At 41.3% G+C, this 13494-nt stretch overlaps 1 protein-coding gene across 1 annotated transcript in view; it reads right to left on the reverse strand.

The window, feature by feature from the left end:
• The window catches only part of LOC134403819 (uncharacterized), a 537248-nt gene extending 524456 nt beyond the window's left edge, over positions 1–12792 (reverse strand). Inside the window, exon 1 of the mRNA XM_063134311.1 lies at positions 8962–12792. Within this exon, the coding sequence (XP_062990381.1) occupies positions 11205–12410 (1206 nt within the window). The 5' untranslated portion in view covers positions 12411–12792 and the 3' untranslated portion in view covers positions 8962–11204. The remainder of the gene's footprint in view (positions 1–8961) is intronic.
• Positions 12793–13494: the final 702 nt, after the last annotated feature.

Here is a 13494-nt window from a genome sequence, read left to right on the forward strand (position 1 = left end):
AGGCCCACCTCCAATTTCATATAGAAGCTAACTGAACTTGAAGTTGAATCTTTCTTTAACATTGGCGATGGGATTGCATCCTTCATTGTACTGAGGCTTGTTTAGGGTGGTTGGACAGGCTGTGTCCAAGAGAGGAGAAAGCCCCAGGGGGGGCTGGAGTAATGGCTTGGGGGCCTGCCATTGCTGCCCTCCAACGTCTGCCACCTGAGCTGGACGCTTCATTCTGCCACATGGTATAACCAGTTCTGGTGTTCAACAAAGCTAGTCTGCATTCTGGTTATTGATTTGATCCATTATATTACACATTCCCCCTAATACTTTCTAACAGTAATTATACACAATTCCTTAAAGCCACCACATGCAATGCAGGGTATCAGTGGCATCATAGCCTCTCTAACATTTCACTGATTATAATTACGAGTCGGGGTGGGGGTGGGGACACGACACCTCTGCATACCTGAATTTTCTTCCCAGCCTTCCATTTTAAATGAAAAAAGTGACTCACCAGAAATGACAATACGGGTTTCTATATTTGTTCTTCCTTAATGACTACATGCCAGTATAGATTTGAGTTCCATATGTTCTCGTCCTCCAAATCATACTTAGTAATTGAAAATGTCATCAGCAACAATAATGAGAACCCGGCAATCATGCTGAACCTACTGTGCTAATATGGAATGAATGACAGTGTCTACAGCCAATGTTTTGGGCCATGGATTATCACTAGTAGAAATAACTTACTTTTTTTCACCTTTATCATGTGGAATCAATCCAAGACCTAATAAAAGTAGATGCCATTACACTATTCCTGTGCACAATATAAAATACACCATATTTTAAAAATAGCTTTGCACAAGTGCCAGGGTGGTGTAGTGGCTAGAGTGTCGGACTGGGAGTCAGGAGACCCGGGTTCTAGTCCCCCCTCAGCCATGGAAACCCACTGGGTGACTTTGGGCCAGTCACAGACTCTCAGCCCAACCTACCTCACAGGGTTGTTGTTGTGAGGATAAAATGGAGAAGAGGAGGATTATGTCTGCTGCCTTGGGTTCCTTGCCTTGGAGGAAAAAAGGTGGGATATAAATGCAATAATAAATAAAAATAAAAAAAATAAGTGCTGTGTGACTTGACCTTCTTTATAATTAACAGAACCAGACAAAAGCCAAGGGAAATAGTTCACCTTTGTTGCTTTCTTCAAGAGTTTGTGTTCATGTCTGTCTGGCAAGAGCGCTTGACAATAGCATATTTCTATTGGAAAATAAAATCTGGATTTTTTTCATTGAAAAATATTCATATGCAATGCATCTAGGGGTATTGCAGAAGTAAGCTTCTGCACTTGTATCCCTGGCTAGATGTATAGACATGTTTCCATAAGCGATCACCAGTGCATACACTAGAGAAGTTGGGACTCATTGCATGAGAAACATTCTTTATTCTGTATAATTCTACTAGTGAAAGAGTTGTTTGAGGTCTTCGTTGATGGAGTTCTGTTTGCATTATAATCATGTTTTTTTTCAAAACACAGAGCTGTACACAGGTGAATCTTCAAGCCTGAAACATCACGTGGTTTTCTCTGGTCACATTTGCAGGGGGGTGGGGGATGAGACGGGATGCTGAGGTGCAGGTAAAGAGGCTAGAAAGCTGCAAAGTAGCAGTTTGTCATAACCTGTAGGTCTCCCAATGGACGATTTGGTGGCACTTATTGATTTTGCTTCACACTTCCCCCCCTTTTAATTAATTATATTATTTATTTATTTATTTACTAACAGGGACTGGCCGGCGAGATCACATTACTCCAGTCCTTTTACAACTTCATTGGCTGCCAGTCCAGGTCAGGGCCCAATTCAAAGTGCTGGTATTGACATTTAAAGCCCTGAACGGTTTGGGGCCAGGTTATTTGAAGGAACGCCTCCTCCCATATGTACCTGCCCAGACCTTAAGATCATCTACAGGGGCCCTTCTCCGTGAGCCCCTGCCAAAGGAAGTGAGGCAGGTGGCTACTAGGAGGAGGGCTTTCTCCGCTGTGGCACCCCAGTTGTGGAATGAGTTCCCCAGAGAGGTCCTCCTGGCGCCTACACTGTACTGCTTTTGTCGCCAGCTGAAGACCTTTTTATTCTCTCAGTATTTTAACACTTAATTTTAACTTAAATTTAAATTTTACTGTTTTAACTCTGTATTTTAATCTTATATCAATTTTGCTGCGTGGTTTTTATTCTGGTTGTGCTTTTTATACTGTATTTTGTATTTGTGCTTTTAATCTGTTGGTTGTTTTATTATGGTTTTAATTTTTGTGAACTGCCCAGAGAGCTTTGGCTATTGGGCATTATGAAAATGTAATAAATAAATAAAATAAATAATAAAAATAAATTTATTTATTTCATTTATATCCCACCTTTTTTCTTCCAGGTTACCCAAGGCAGCATACAATAATCCTTCTCCTCTCCACTTTATCCTCACAACAACAACCCTGTGAGGTGGGTTGGGCTGAGAGTCTGTGACTTGCCCAAAGTCACCCAGTGGGTTTCCATGGCCAAGTGGGGACTAGAACCCAGATCTCCCAGTCTAACACCTTAGCCACTACACCACACTGGCATTTATGACTGCTTTAGTCTGCTGGCTGAAAAATTAATAAAACAACAACAAAAATCCCTGGCAAGTTGCTTATCACTTCAGAAAGCATCAGGTAGGTTTTTTGAAAACTAAGGCTGCATTACTATATCCACTTACCTGGGCGTAAAACCCATTGACCTCAATGGAACTTACTTCTAAGTAGACATATATAGAAATGCACTGAAAATTTCTTATAGAATTCAAGTATAAGCTGATAGACATTATTAACGTCAAAAAAAAATATTTTTTAAAAATACCATGCATCATATTTATAATCTCCAGCAAAATTGTAATTATTACAAAGTCGTGCTTCAGTATTGCAAAATATTTTTTAATGCTCTACTTCAGGATACCTGAAATAGTATTTAATAGTATTTATTTTCCAGTATTTAATATAGCTCCCTTGAACCTAGGGATTCATTAGATTACAAATCCCATCATCCCCAATCAACTAACAGGATTTCTTGGCTTGGTGAAGAAACCATGTCCATTCCATCACCCCTTACTTGTACACCTAAAGTTATGTGTTAAGTAATTGCACCAGTCTAAGGGGCTGCCTTGACCATCATTGGTGTTGTGTTTCCCCTAAACCTGCGGTTTCACTCCTGCAGGGTTGTGCTTAATAATCCCCATGCCAAGGAAGGAGGAATAATCCCCATGCCAAGGAAGGAGAATGGGATTTCCAGTGATCATTCCAGTGGTCATCCAGCTATGGAGCCACACACACCAATCTTTTCCTTGCTTCCAGCGAGCAATCGCCAGTTGCCATCCTCCCGAAATGGCCCCCGGATTGACCACAGAGTGAGATCAGATGGTGGAAGAGCAGGGATGACCTTGCACCTACTGAAAAAGTCCAGGTAGGTCCCTGACTTTTTAACCATGCAGCTTTGCAGCAAAGCCCCATGGTGACTGCTAATTAATCTGCAGCTGCAACATATAAATGACACAGTGCTGATTTGAGCACGTCTAGACCAGGGTGGATATGATTTAAATCAATTTGATTTAAATCATGATTTAAATCACAATTTAAATCACTACTCAGAAAGACTCGATTTAATCATGTGACTCCCCCCCCCAAAAAAGTGCACTCTATTCATTGAATTGTTTGAAACTTAGCAATTAAGAGGTAAGGGGGTTGATTCTGTGTACATAGATTTGCAAAGGAACAATGGGATTGTGATCTCTGCAGACACAAATTCACAATTTTGAGAACTGTAAAACCAAGCACCTGTGATAACATCTTCTAGATATAAAAAATTGCCCAATAATCTTACAGAAACCAATCCATTGCAAATGGATTAATGGACTTCATTTACCCAAAAATTTAAACATTGCATGAATATATAGCCTCATGCTACATAATTAAAAACCTATCCTTCTTTCATGATGAATAACCTTTGGACTATAACGTATCTTAAATAGAAACGTATTTTTAGATAGATTTTTCCTCAAAAAGCATTTTATTTAAAAAAATATGATTTAAATAAAAGAAATCCATTTGTAATTTTTTTAAAAAATCATTGATTTTTATCCACTCTGGTATAGACAGCCCCCAAGCAATTCATCCATTCCTGATTTTTAGTTGGCCGAAGTAAAGTGGCCAACTTATTACAGCTCTCTTTTCATGTGGTACAGAAATTTGGAAGGTGTGAGCTACATCAAGCAGTTCCAATGCAATTGAAGAAGGTGCAAATGGGAAGAAACATGCACTAGTCATTTGGAAACCAGGAATGATGTCCAAACACTCTATCAGGGCATTTGCAGCATCCTTTTTCTGACACACCAATTCACTAGATAAATGGAGTTTTATTCCCCTTGGCAACAGAACCCTATTCTATCTGCACAGTGAGATATTTTGTCTGTTTCATTTAAAGTACTAAATAAAGATCAGCAGCAAACTGATCACAGTGGCACATATGCTTTTGGAGGGCAATTAGATGTGGAATTGGTAAGGAACAGATTTGCTGACAAAACACACTTAAATTAATTCCCTTCCTGCCATAACCTACTGAATCCAATTAATCAAAAGTCATTTGTACAGGCCTTAAAGTAGATTCCAACACCTTCTTCCAGTGCTGGGCTGCTTTGTACAAGAGTCTGATTACCTTCTTTCTTATACTGAAACTCTTTTAATTATCACCTTCTGATGTGAGATCCTTTCTGGCCGCAATAATGATACTGATGTGCCAAATGAAAAGAGGACATTTTGAATGTCTCGTCATATGCGCTAGAAGTGCTACAGCCTCCATGTGGAATATCTGTAAAAACAACCTATGGGGACAGATCTCCGCCTGATTTGGAACACGTAGAAATACCTGCTACATCAAATTCAGCATCATATTGTATTTGTTTGTTTATTTATGACATTTCTATACTGCCTTAACTCCCAGCTTTCTCTAGTGGAGCAGGACATCGTGGCTTAGAATTTCGTGACAGAGCTCCTAGAAGGATCTGCGTCTATGGACTGGCCTCTAGGAAGATCACACTCCTCCGCAGAGGTGCTGAACCTCTTTCAGCTCAAGGACCGAGTTCCACTTTGGAGACGCGCTTGGATGCTGCATTCTGGATGGTGGGTGGGGCCGAAGGCAAAAGAGGTGGTGCCAAGGAAATACTAGTATGGTTTAGCTTAAAGCTCTTCCTGGCAGAAACCAATCCTTAAGAAAGGCTTTCCAGCTTTTTAGAATGGGGTAAAAGGTGTCCAAAAGCCACCAAGCCACCAGTCAGTGGGAAAGAGGGTGTGGCCACAGGAGAGGAGCCTGGCCTTCTGGGGTTCTGCATCCCTGCACCACAGGAAGACCACTTTACCAGCATCCCTATGGCAACTGCGATGTATGCTCGGTGATCTAGTAAGCACTGTACCTCATACAGTGGTTTTCAAACAGTTTGTCAGAAATCCCTCCGTCATGGCAGACAAATTGCCAGAACGACAACTTGTCTGTTGTTAGGAATCTTCCATTGTAATTGTGGAGAAGAGGGTGGCGAATTTTGAGAGGCCACTTGAACGCAGCTCTATGCCCAACTGCTCAACTGTTATGGCGGTGGTGGTGGGACAGAGGGCACAACATTGGAAACGTGCCTTGGGCACAGAAACAGTCCTTTATGGCACTGCTGAAAGCTGGTTCTCAAAATGACAAACACTGCTGCATTTGAAATGATGCAGCAAAGGCTGAAATGGAGACAAACAATACATGAAGCAATTGAAGCTTTTTGAAAAGGTTGTAGGGAATCGATCAGATGGTGAGGAGGACGGGAGACTGAAAAATCAGGTAATGATTGCAGAATAGAAGACTTTTCAATAATAATAATAATAATAATAATAATAATAATAATAATAATAATAATAATAATAATAATTTATTAATTGTATTTCTATACCGCCCAATAGCCGGAGCTCTCTGGGCGGTTCACATTATTATTATTATTATTATTATTATTATTATTATTATTATTATTATTAATTACCTGAGAACATCACAGCTTTTCTGAAACCAAGCTTTGCCTCTGGGATATTTCTTTGATCAAACAGATGAAGGATACATGGCAAGCTACTCTTGAAAGCACATTGGTTTACACCATTGGTGTAAACATTAAAAGTATACAAAATTTAAAAGCCATCAGAAACATAAAAAACAGTATAAAAACAACAGTATCCATTTAAAAACAACAATTCTGAGGTCCATTAAAAACAAACTTAAAATTGTTAAATGCTGTTAAATGCCTGGGAGAAGAGAAAAGTCTTGACCTGGCGCCGAAAAGATAACTATGTTTTCGCCAGGCGAGCCTCATCGGGGAGATCATTCCACAGTCGGGGGGCCACCACTGAAAAGGCCCTCTCCCTTGTTGCCATCCTCCGAACTTCCCTCGGAGTAGGCACTCAGAGGAGGACCCGCGCAGTGCACGGGTAGGTTCATGTCGGGAGAGGTGTTCCATCAGGTATTGTGGTCCCAAGCCATGTAGGGCTTTATAGGTTAAAACTAGCACCTTGAATTGGGCTCGGAAACATTTAGGCAGCCAATATAGGCGGCCAGAATCGGTGTTATATGATCCCAGGGCAAAGGAGGGATCATCCCTCCCTGATCCCGGGATCCCCTGTGCGTCATGTGGACACACGGGAACAATCCCGGGGATCGCCCCAGGATTTCACCCTGTCTAGCTAAGGCCTCCGTTTCCCTTTCCAATGCCTAAAGTTCAACAGATCGTCTATGAAGACTAATAACTTCACTAAGATCAAGATAAAAGTGGACACATTTATTAACAATGTCAGATCACACCCACGTGCCAGTAACACCTGTAAGGAGAAGCCACATGGCTGGGCGGGAGGGGAGAGAGAGAATCCTTCCACACTACATAATATAGCACACGTTCTAGGTGTTGTTTTTTTAATGAAAAATCAGTTTAACAGAAGAATTAAGACGCTTACAAATCCACTCTTATGTCAAAAGGTTTGGAGACTGAAAGTTAAATACCGGGCTTAGGATGGCCATGTGTTGTCTTTTACAGAGGGCCATCCTCTATATGAAGGTGTCCTCTGTTTGAAGGGCTGTCCTCTCCAATTCCAGAATAAAATTAAAGTACCGTCAGAATGGTTACCCATCAACAGCGAGCACCTGAGCAGCAGACTAAACAGGCAGGCACACAGCTCACCTAGTCACAATCTTCCACGCTATGGTGAGATGTTGTGCATTTCTATTTAGACTATAATTATTTCCAAAGGTGCATCTAAGCATATAAATCAACATATCCAGAGTGTTATGCAAATTGGTGACACATTTCTTTTTTTGGTGATTTGTAAGCGGCCACCCTATGCTTCCTGTATGCACATTCTCTAACCTTACACACTGTGCTTGCTTGCCACACGAGCCCCCGTGAGGCACCCATGTCTTCCCCTCGGTCTTCCAACCCCATCCTCTTTCCCCCAAAATTGGGGGCAACACTGAAGTTTAGGACACAGGGGAGAGAATGGCAGTAAACAAGCACAGTCTCACAGATTGCGCTTCCATACAATGTAGCCTCCAGGTGCCCACACTTTCAGCCCCAGCCTCAATCCTCTTTCCCTGCATGCAACATTGAAGGGCAGGACACTGTGGCAATATTGGCCACATACCTATACAATGACCCCCACCTTGCCTTTCATAAATGCCTCCTAGAATCATAGAATAGTAGAGTTGGAAGGGCCTATAAGGCCATCGTGTCCAACCCCCTGCTCAATGCATGGTTTATGGGCTGCATCTGGCTCAGTGGGTCGTAATTTGCGCACGCTTTGATATTCAGAAGGGTATTTGAAACTCAGCTGTGCAGCAAGGAAAGGTCATAAAAACAAACAGAATCTATAATGCCAGATGAAAACTGCAAAAAAAGAAGAAGAAACAAAAGTTAATAAAATACTTATTCTTTAATTCATAATAAACTTGAAAAGATTGGTTTGGGTTATGAAACACCTCCATATAAAGGCCTCTTGTTGTAGCAGAAATACAGTGTTCTGAAGAATCACAGAATAGAGTTGGAAGGGGCCTATAAGGCCATTAAGTCCAACCCCCCGCTCAGTGCAGGAATCCACCCTAAAGCATCCCTGACAGATGGTTGTCCAGCTGCCTCTTGAAGGCCTCTAGTGTGGGAGAGCCCACAACCTCCCTAGGTAACTGATTCCATTGTCGTACTGCTCTAACAGTGTGGCGGAACCCGAAACCACGGGTTCCTGTGTGGTTCGCTGAGTGGTGGTCAAAGACTCTCAAGACACAATTTCTCTCTCCTTAGAAGGTTTATTACGAGCAGCGCTGCAAGGTGGCAGTCTGAGGAAACTGCCCAATAATTTCAGGAAATGTCAACATATTTATAGAGTCAGTTCCCCTTAGATACCATGGCAGAACTTTCTCACCAATCATAATACAGTTCTGAAAATGCAACAACCAATAAGAAGCTAAGCATTTAGGCATGTACAGAGTATGAGTGCTTCGTTGACTAGAAGATATCACAGTTACAGAAAAACAGAAAAACATCTCTATCTGTTATTTTCTTGGTTATCTTTCCTTGCAGACATCTTCCACCCTCTGACTGCCGGGGTGGACAACGCCTATGTTGTCACATAGTTTCTGCATCAACTTAACTCTAAAAGCAAAAGCAATTGCAGCATTAAAAACAAGGTTCAAAGGAACAGGAAGCCATGAACTTTATGAACTATAGCTAAGGATGATAGGCCATTTTCTCATACCTATGGGCATAGCAAAAGAACCAGCTAAAATTCCACGACAGATTCCCTCCTGATGGTCGTTGCTTTGCCCATAGCCATAAAACCATTCTCTATTAAAGCTCTAATCTTCACTCCTTTGTTCCTTGCTTAATAATGCAACTGAATACCTTTTTTTTTTTACCTGCTCAAGTCATGGGATGCTTTTGAGACTCTTTTTTGGATTGCAATGCAAGGCAGTATAATAAGAAATAACACACACTCAAATTTCATTTTTACAATTCAGAGAACTATAGAGGTTAAAAACACACAAAGTAGTTGTAACGCGTTGTCTTAATATCTTCTCTTCACTGAATGTCTCTTAGAGCATCCAGATTTCGTTGGAGGGTTATTATGCCTCGTTAACTCAGAAACTCTTGACTTGAGGTTAAAAGGACAGCTGATCTTGCTGACTGACCAGATGTCGTTCCGTGGAGGGGAGTTCCTGCTCTTCAGCCTCAACGCGCTCTCTCCACTGGACACTTGGTCGCTTAGCATGTGCAGGGGGCTCTCTTGGCTTCCTCCTGGCAGCTTCTTTCATCCTTTAACATCTCAATCAGGTCTGAGTAACTTTCTAGTGCAACTGGATCATCTGGATCATCCGTTTGGCATCCTGGATTTAGCTTTTTCACATGGGCTGCATGTATCCAGGTGTGTGTGGTCAGCAACACAATATAAGGCCCGTCCTTATATTGGGCTTCTTATGGACTTTTATGAACACTGCATCTCTTGGTTGGAAATGATGACATGGAACATCAACTGGAAGCAGTTGCTTGTTTCTCATTTTTCTTTGGAGTTGAACTAATAGTCTGTGTAAGTGTAGAACATAACAGATTATTTCCTCACTGCTCTCAGTGAGGGGAAAAATGGTTTTGGCAGAGACAGTCCAACAGCCATAAGCTTCCCAAATACAATTTCATGTTGTGTGAGTCCATGTTTTCTGTTGTGGCTGTTTCTCAAGTTCATTAACACCAAAGGAATTTCACTTAATTCTTAGTATAGTCTGAATCTACCCTTAAAGGTACGCTAAACCTGGGCACCACTTCTCTTAGTAAGCATTTAATTGTGGATTTTTCTGTTGCATATTATACAGGAAAACTTTCTACCCATCTACTGAAAATGCACACAACAGTAAAACAGTATTTAAATCTTATTGCGTTAGTAAATTCAATCAAGTCAATCTGCAATATTGAAATGGACTATAAACTCACGGGTGTGTGCAGATAGTTTAGGACTATAAAAACTTCAGGCAAGTTACACACTTTTGGCACACTCATTTAGCTTCTAGGTGTATTCTTGGGGCACACCATTGTTTAAGTATGTTAGTGTCTTAACTAAATCTCAAGATGCAATTGGTTTGTCATTATAAAATACCCATACATTATTTTTCTCAATTTTTTATTAGTATTATTTTCTTCTTAAGATTCTTTTCTTTAAGTTGCAAGATTCTTTTTCCTACGTTGGAATAGTATCCTGGGAAAAGAGTGTTCTCTTTAGTGTTGGATTTGCAAGATTGTTTCAAACAACTTTGCAGCTAAAGGGCTATTTGCTATAGGCCCTCCTGCGGCTGTCATAAAGCCTCTATATTCTTAGATTTGCTCAACTGCATGACAGATTACAAAACAATATTGTATGAATAATTATTGACAAATCTTTTGCTAGGTTCTGGTTAAAGCAATTAATTCTGCGGCTTGTGCACTTCGTGGCAGAGCGAAACTTTCTAATGTGGTATACACTTCCTTTTTATTTTTATTTTATCAGTACTTGAGAAATTACTGCATATCTGGCTACTAGCTCTCCCCAGCTGTTTCCTTTACAAGAGCTATCAGTAAACAGAACTATATCTGGAGCTGGCAATGTAACATCAGTCAAATTCTTGAATTACCACTTCGCAATCATTTAAGGTAGTGCACTGTTTAAGGGTAATTGCTGGTAGTATCTGCTCGTATCGAGTCAATCTCTGATTCGATAGAAATTGTGTAGATTTGGTTATCAACAGGGCTGCGACGGTGGAACTCTAACCCACAAATTTTTTTTTTAATTTCAAATCAGCTGCTTTTTCTTTACAAGCAAGGCGGTAGCAGCCACTGCTTGGAGCAAGGTGGAAATCCTTGTGCAGCTGCGTCTAATTGTGCAGAGTAATATGCTATTCGCAAGCCCAGTGCATGAATTTTGGTTAATGAGGTTATTAAGTCTTCTCATCTCTGATTCATTTCCTCTGACCATTTTAGCGGTTCAGGGACTGAATCTTGTGGTTTGTATCAATTTGTATCATGTAGCTTGCTAATAATGAGAAATTTGGTATCATAGCTGTTTTTATTTTTAGGTCTTCTTAGTTGCAATACTGCGTCTATGCACTGTTTAGCCAAACTTCTTAAGGTAGGATTTGAGTCTGGAGCTGTTCTATTTGCAAGGTTAGCAACTTGGTTTCTAATTTTTCTTTTCCTAGTTTTCTTTCTTGGATGTCATCCCAGTATTGGGTGGCGGCCCGTAGAATTTCCTCGGGCGTGGCCTCCCGATACCCGATGACTGCAGTCCTAATTTTACTTGAAATTTCACTGATAAGCCCATTTAGAAGCAAATCAGTTATATGCCAGGCATTTTGTGGATCGCTTGGGTCTAGATTAGAATGCTTTCTAATAGCACACTCCAGACGTGCTTGATAAGCTCTGGGGCTTTCATCTTTAAGTTGTTTTGTGTCTCGAATGGCAGTCATATTTATGCGTTTGCCACAAATTTGTCGAATTGCTTGCCACAATGTTTCTCTTTCTTGTCTCATTCGCTGGAGGTCTGCGTCTGTCAAACCTATTTCTCCTGCTTGGGGATTTGCTGGCCAGGCTGTAAGGGCTTGGTTATTAGGGTTTCTGGCCGCAACTAAAATTCTATCAAAATCATGTTTAGGTATGACCATTCTCAACAGATCTTCAAGATCTAACGCTGTAGGGTTATATAATGTTGCCAAATTTTGAAGCTCTTCAATAAATCTCTCAGGGTCTTCTCTAAGGGCTGGCAATCTCTGTTTGAGATTCCAAATATCAGAGGAACTCCAGGGCTGGTAAGCTCTAATTGGAGCTTGGTTTGGATCAGCAAAATTTGGATAAGTACGCACAGGGAGCAATTTACTGGGAGTGCTTCTAATGTCTTCTAAAGGTCCTAAATGTGCAAACAGTGCTTGGTCATTCTGGGGCTGCAGCAAAGGGGCTGAGGCTATCTGGCTGGCTGACAGTCCCAACTTCTGCTTAAGCAGATTCAAGCTATTTTTCTGACTGGCTATTACACTCTCTACTTGCAATCTTGATCTTTGATCATCCCAAAGAAACCAGTAATCCATCTGGGAGGGTTGTTTTCTTTCTAAATAATGCCTCAAGTGCGTGAGTCTTTCGGGTTCAAATGTCCCTACTACAGGCCACTGCAATGAGGGTAAATCTTTAGTAAAAAATGGCCACTTGTCTTGACACAGAGTCACTAATCTTTTTAAATTCAACCTAGATGGCATACGATCTTTGTAGATCTTACACATTTTCTTTAACGGGGTTTTTTCTGATTCTGGGCTGCCTGTTTTTGACCCGGAGCTTCCCATTATCTCTTTTGCTCCACAGTCTGAGGTTACTTACAAAAAAAACCACAGCAGCTATTTCTTCTGTTCTTATCTATGCACACCGTTTCTCGTTACCACACTCAAGCACGTGAAGAGCTTTCGTACGTGGCAACTTCTGGGTTTTTGGGCACAAGCACAACAGGGGTTTTCACAACAGGGCTTATAACAGGGTGTCTGTGCTTTTCTCACCCCCCTAACGGCACTGTCCCTTTGCAAGGGAAGGCACGATAGATAGAGTTTTGATTGGCACAGCTCATAAGTGGAGGGTGGTAGGAAAGGTGGTCCACTCATTCAGGGCAACTCATTCAGACATGTCACATTACACATAACACAGGTATGGCTTATATAGCTGTTATTTCTCAGGCTCATAATAGGAATTGGGGTAGGAAAGAAGACAAACAAACAGACATAAATGTTCCTGTTTGGAACGTGTGTCTCTACTGTTAAGGTTTCTTTATCTGAGCTCTTTCAGCTGATTATTTCTTGTTCTCTTTTTTTCTTTTTCTCTTTCTCCTCCTGTTTCCTCTTTTTCTATTTTTTTTTTTTTCTTAATTTATTTTTAGGTCTGACCACAAATCTTTCTCAGCTGCCTCACTTCCAGGAGGTCTTATCAACGCGCGTTCCCAAAGTATGTGACTTGCTTATCAGCTTATCATTCATCCGCCGCTGGACCTGCCGTACAACGTCATAGCGGTCACGGCCCGGTGGGGCTAGCACTATGAGTGACGGGTTTTCCCAGTGCCATTCACCATTGACACATTCAAGCAAGTCTCACTCCCCAACCTATCTCTGGATCCCAATTTTTCCCTGCTTTTTTTTTTTTCTTCTTCTAATGAAAGAGAATGCCTTAAAACAGGCGTCACTGACATTTTTCCTGATGTCCAGCTGGAATCTGGCTTCCTGTAACTTAGAATCATAGAATCATAGAATAGCAGAGTTGGAAGGGGCCTACAAGGCCATCGAGTCCAACCCCCTGCTCAATGCAGGAATCCACCCTAAAGCATCCCTGACAGATGCTTGTCCAGCTGCCTCTTGAAGGCCTCTAGTGTGGGAGAGCCCACAACCT

Source organism: Elgaria multicarinata, chromosome 9, assembly GCF_023053635.1.
Source record: "Elgaria multicarinata webbii isolate HBS135686 ecotype San Diego chromosome 9, rElgMul1.1.pri, whole genome shotgun sequence".
Taxonomy (NCBI): domain Eukaryota; kingdom Metazoa; phylum Chordata; class Lepidosauria; order Squamata; family Anguidae; genus Elgaria; species Elgaria multicarinata.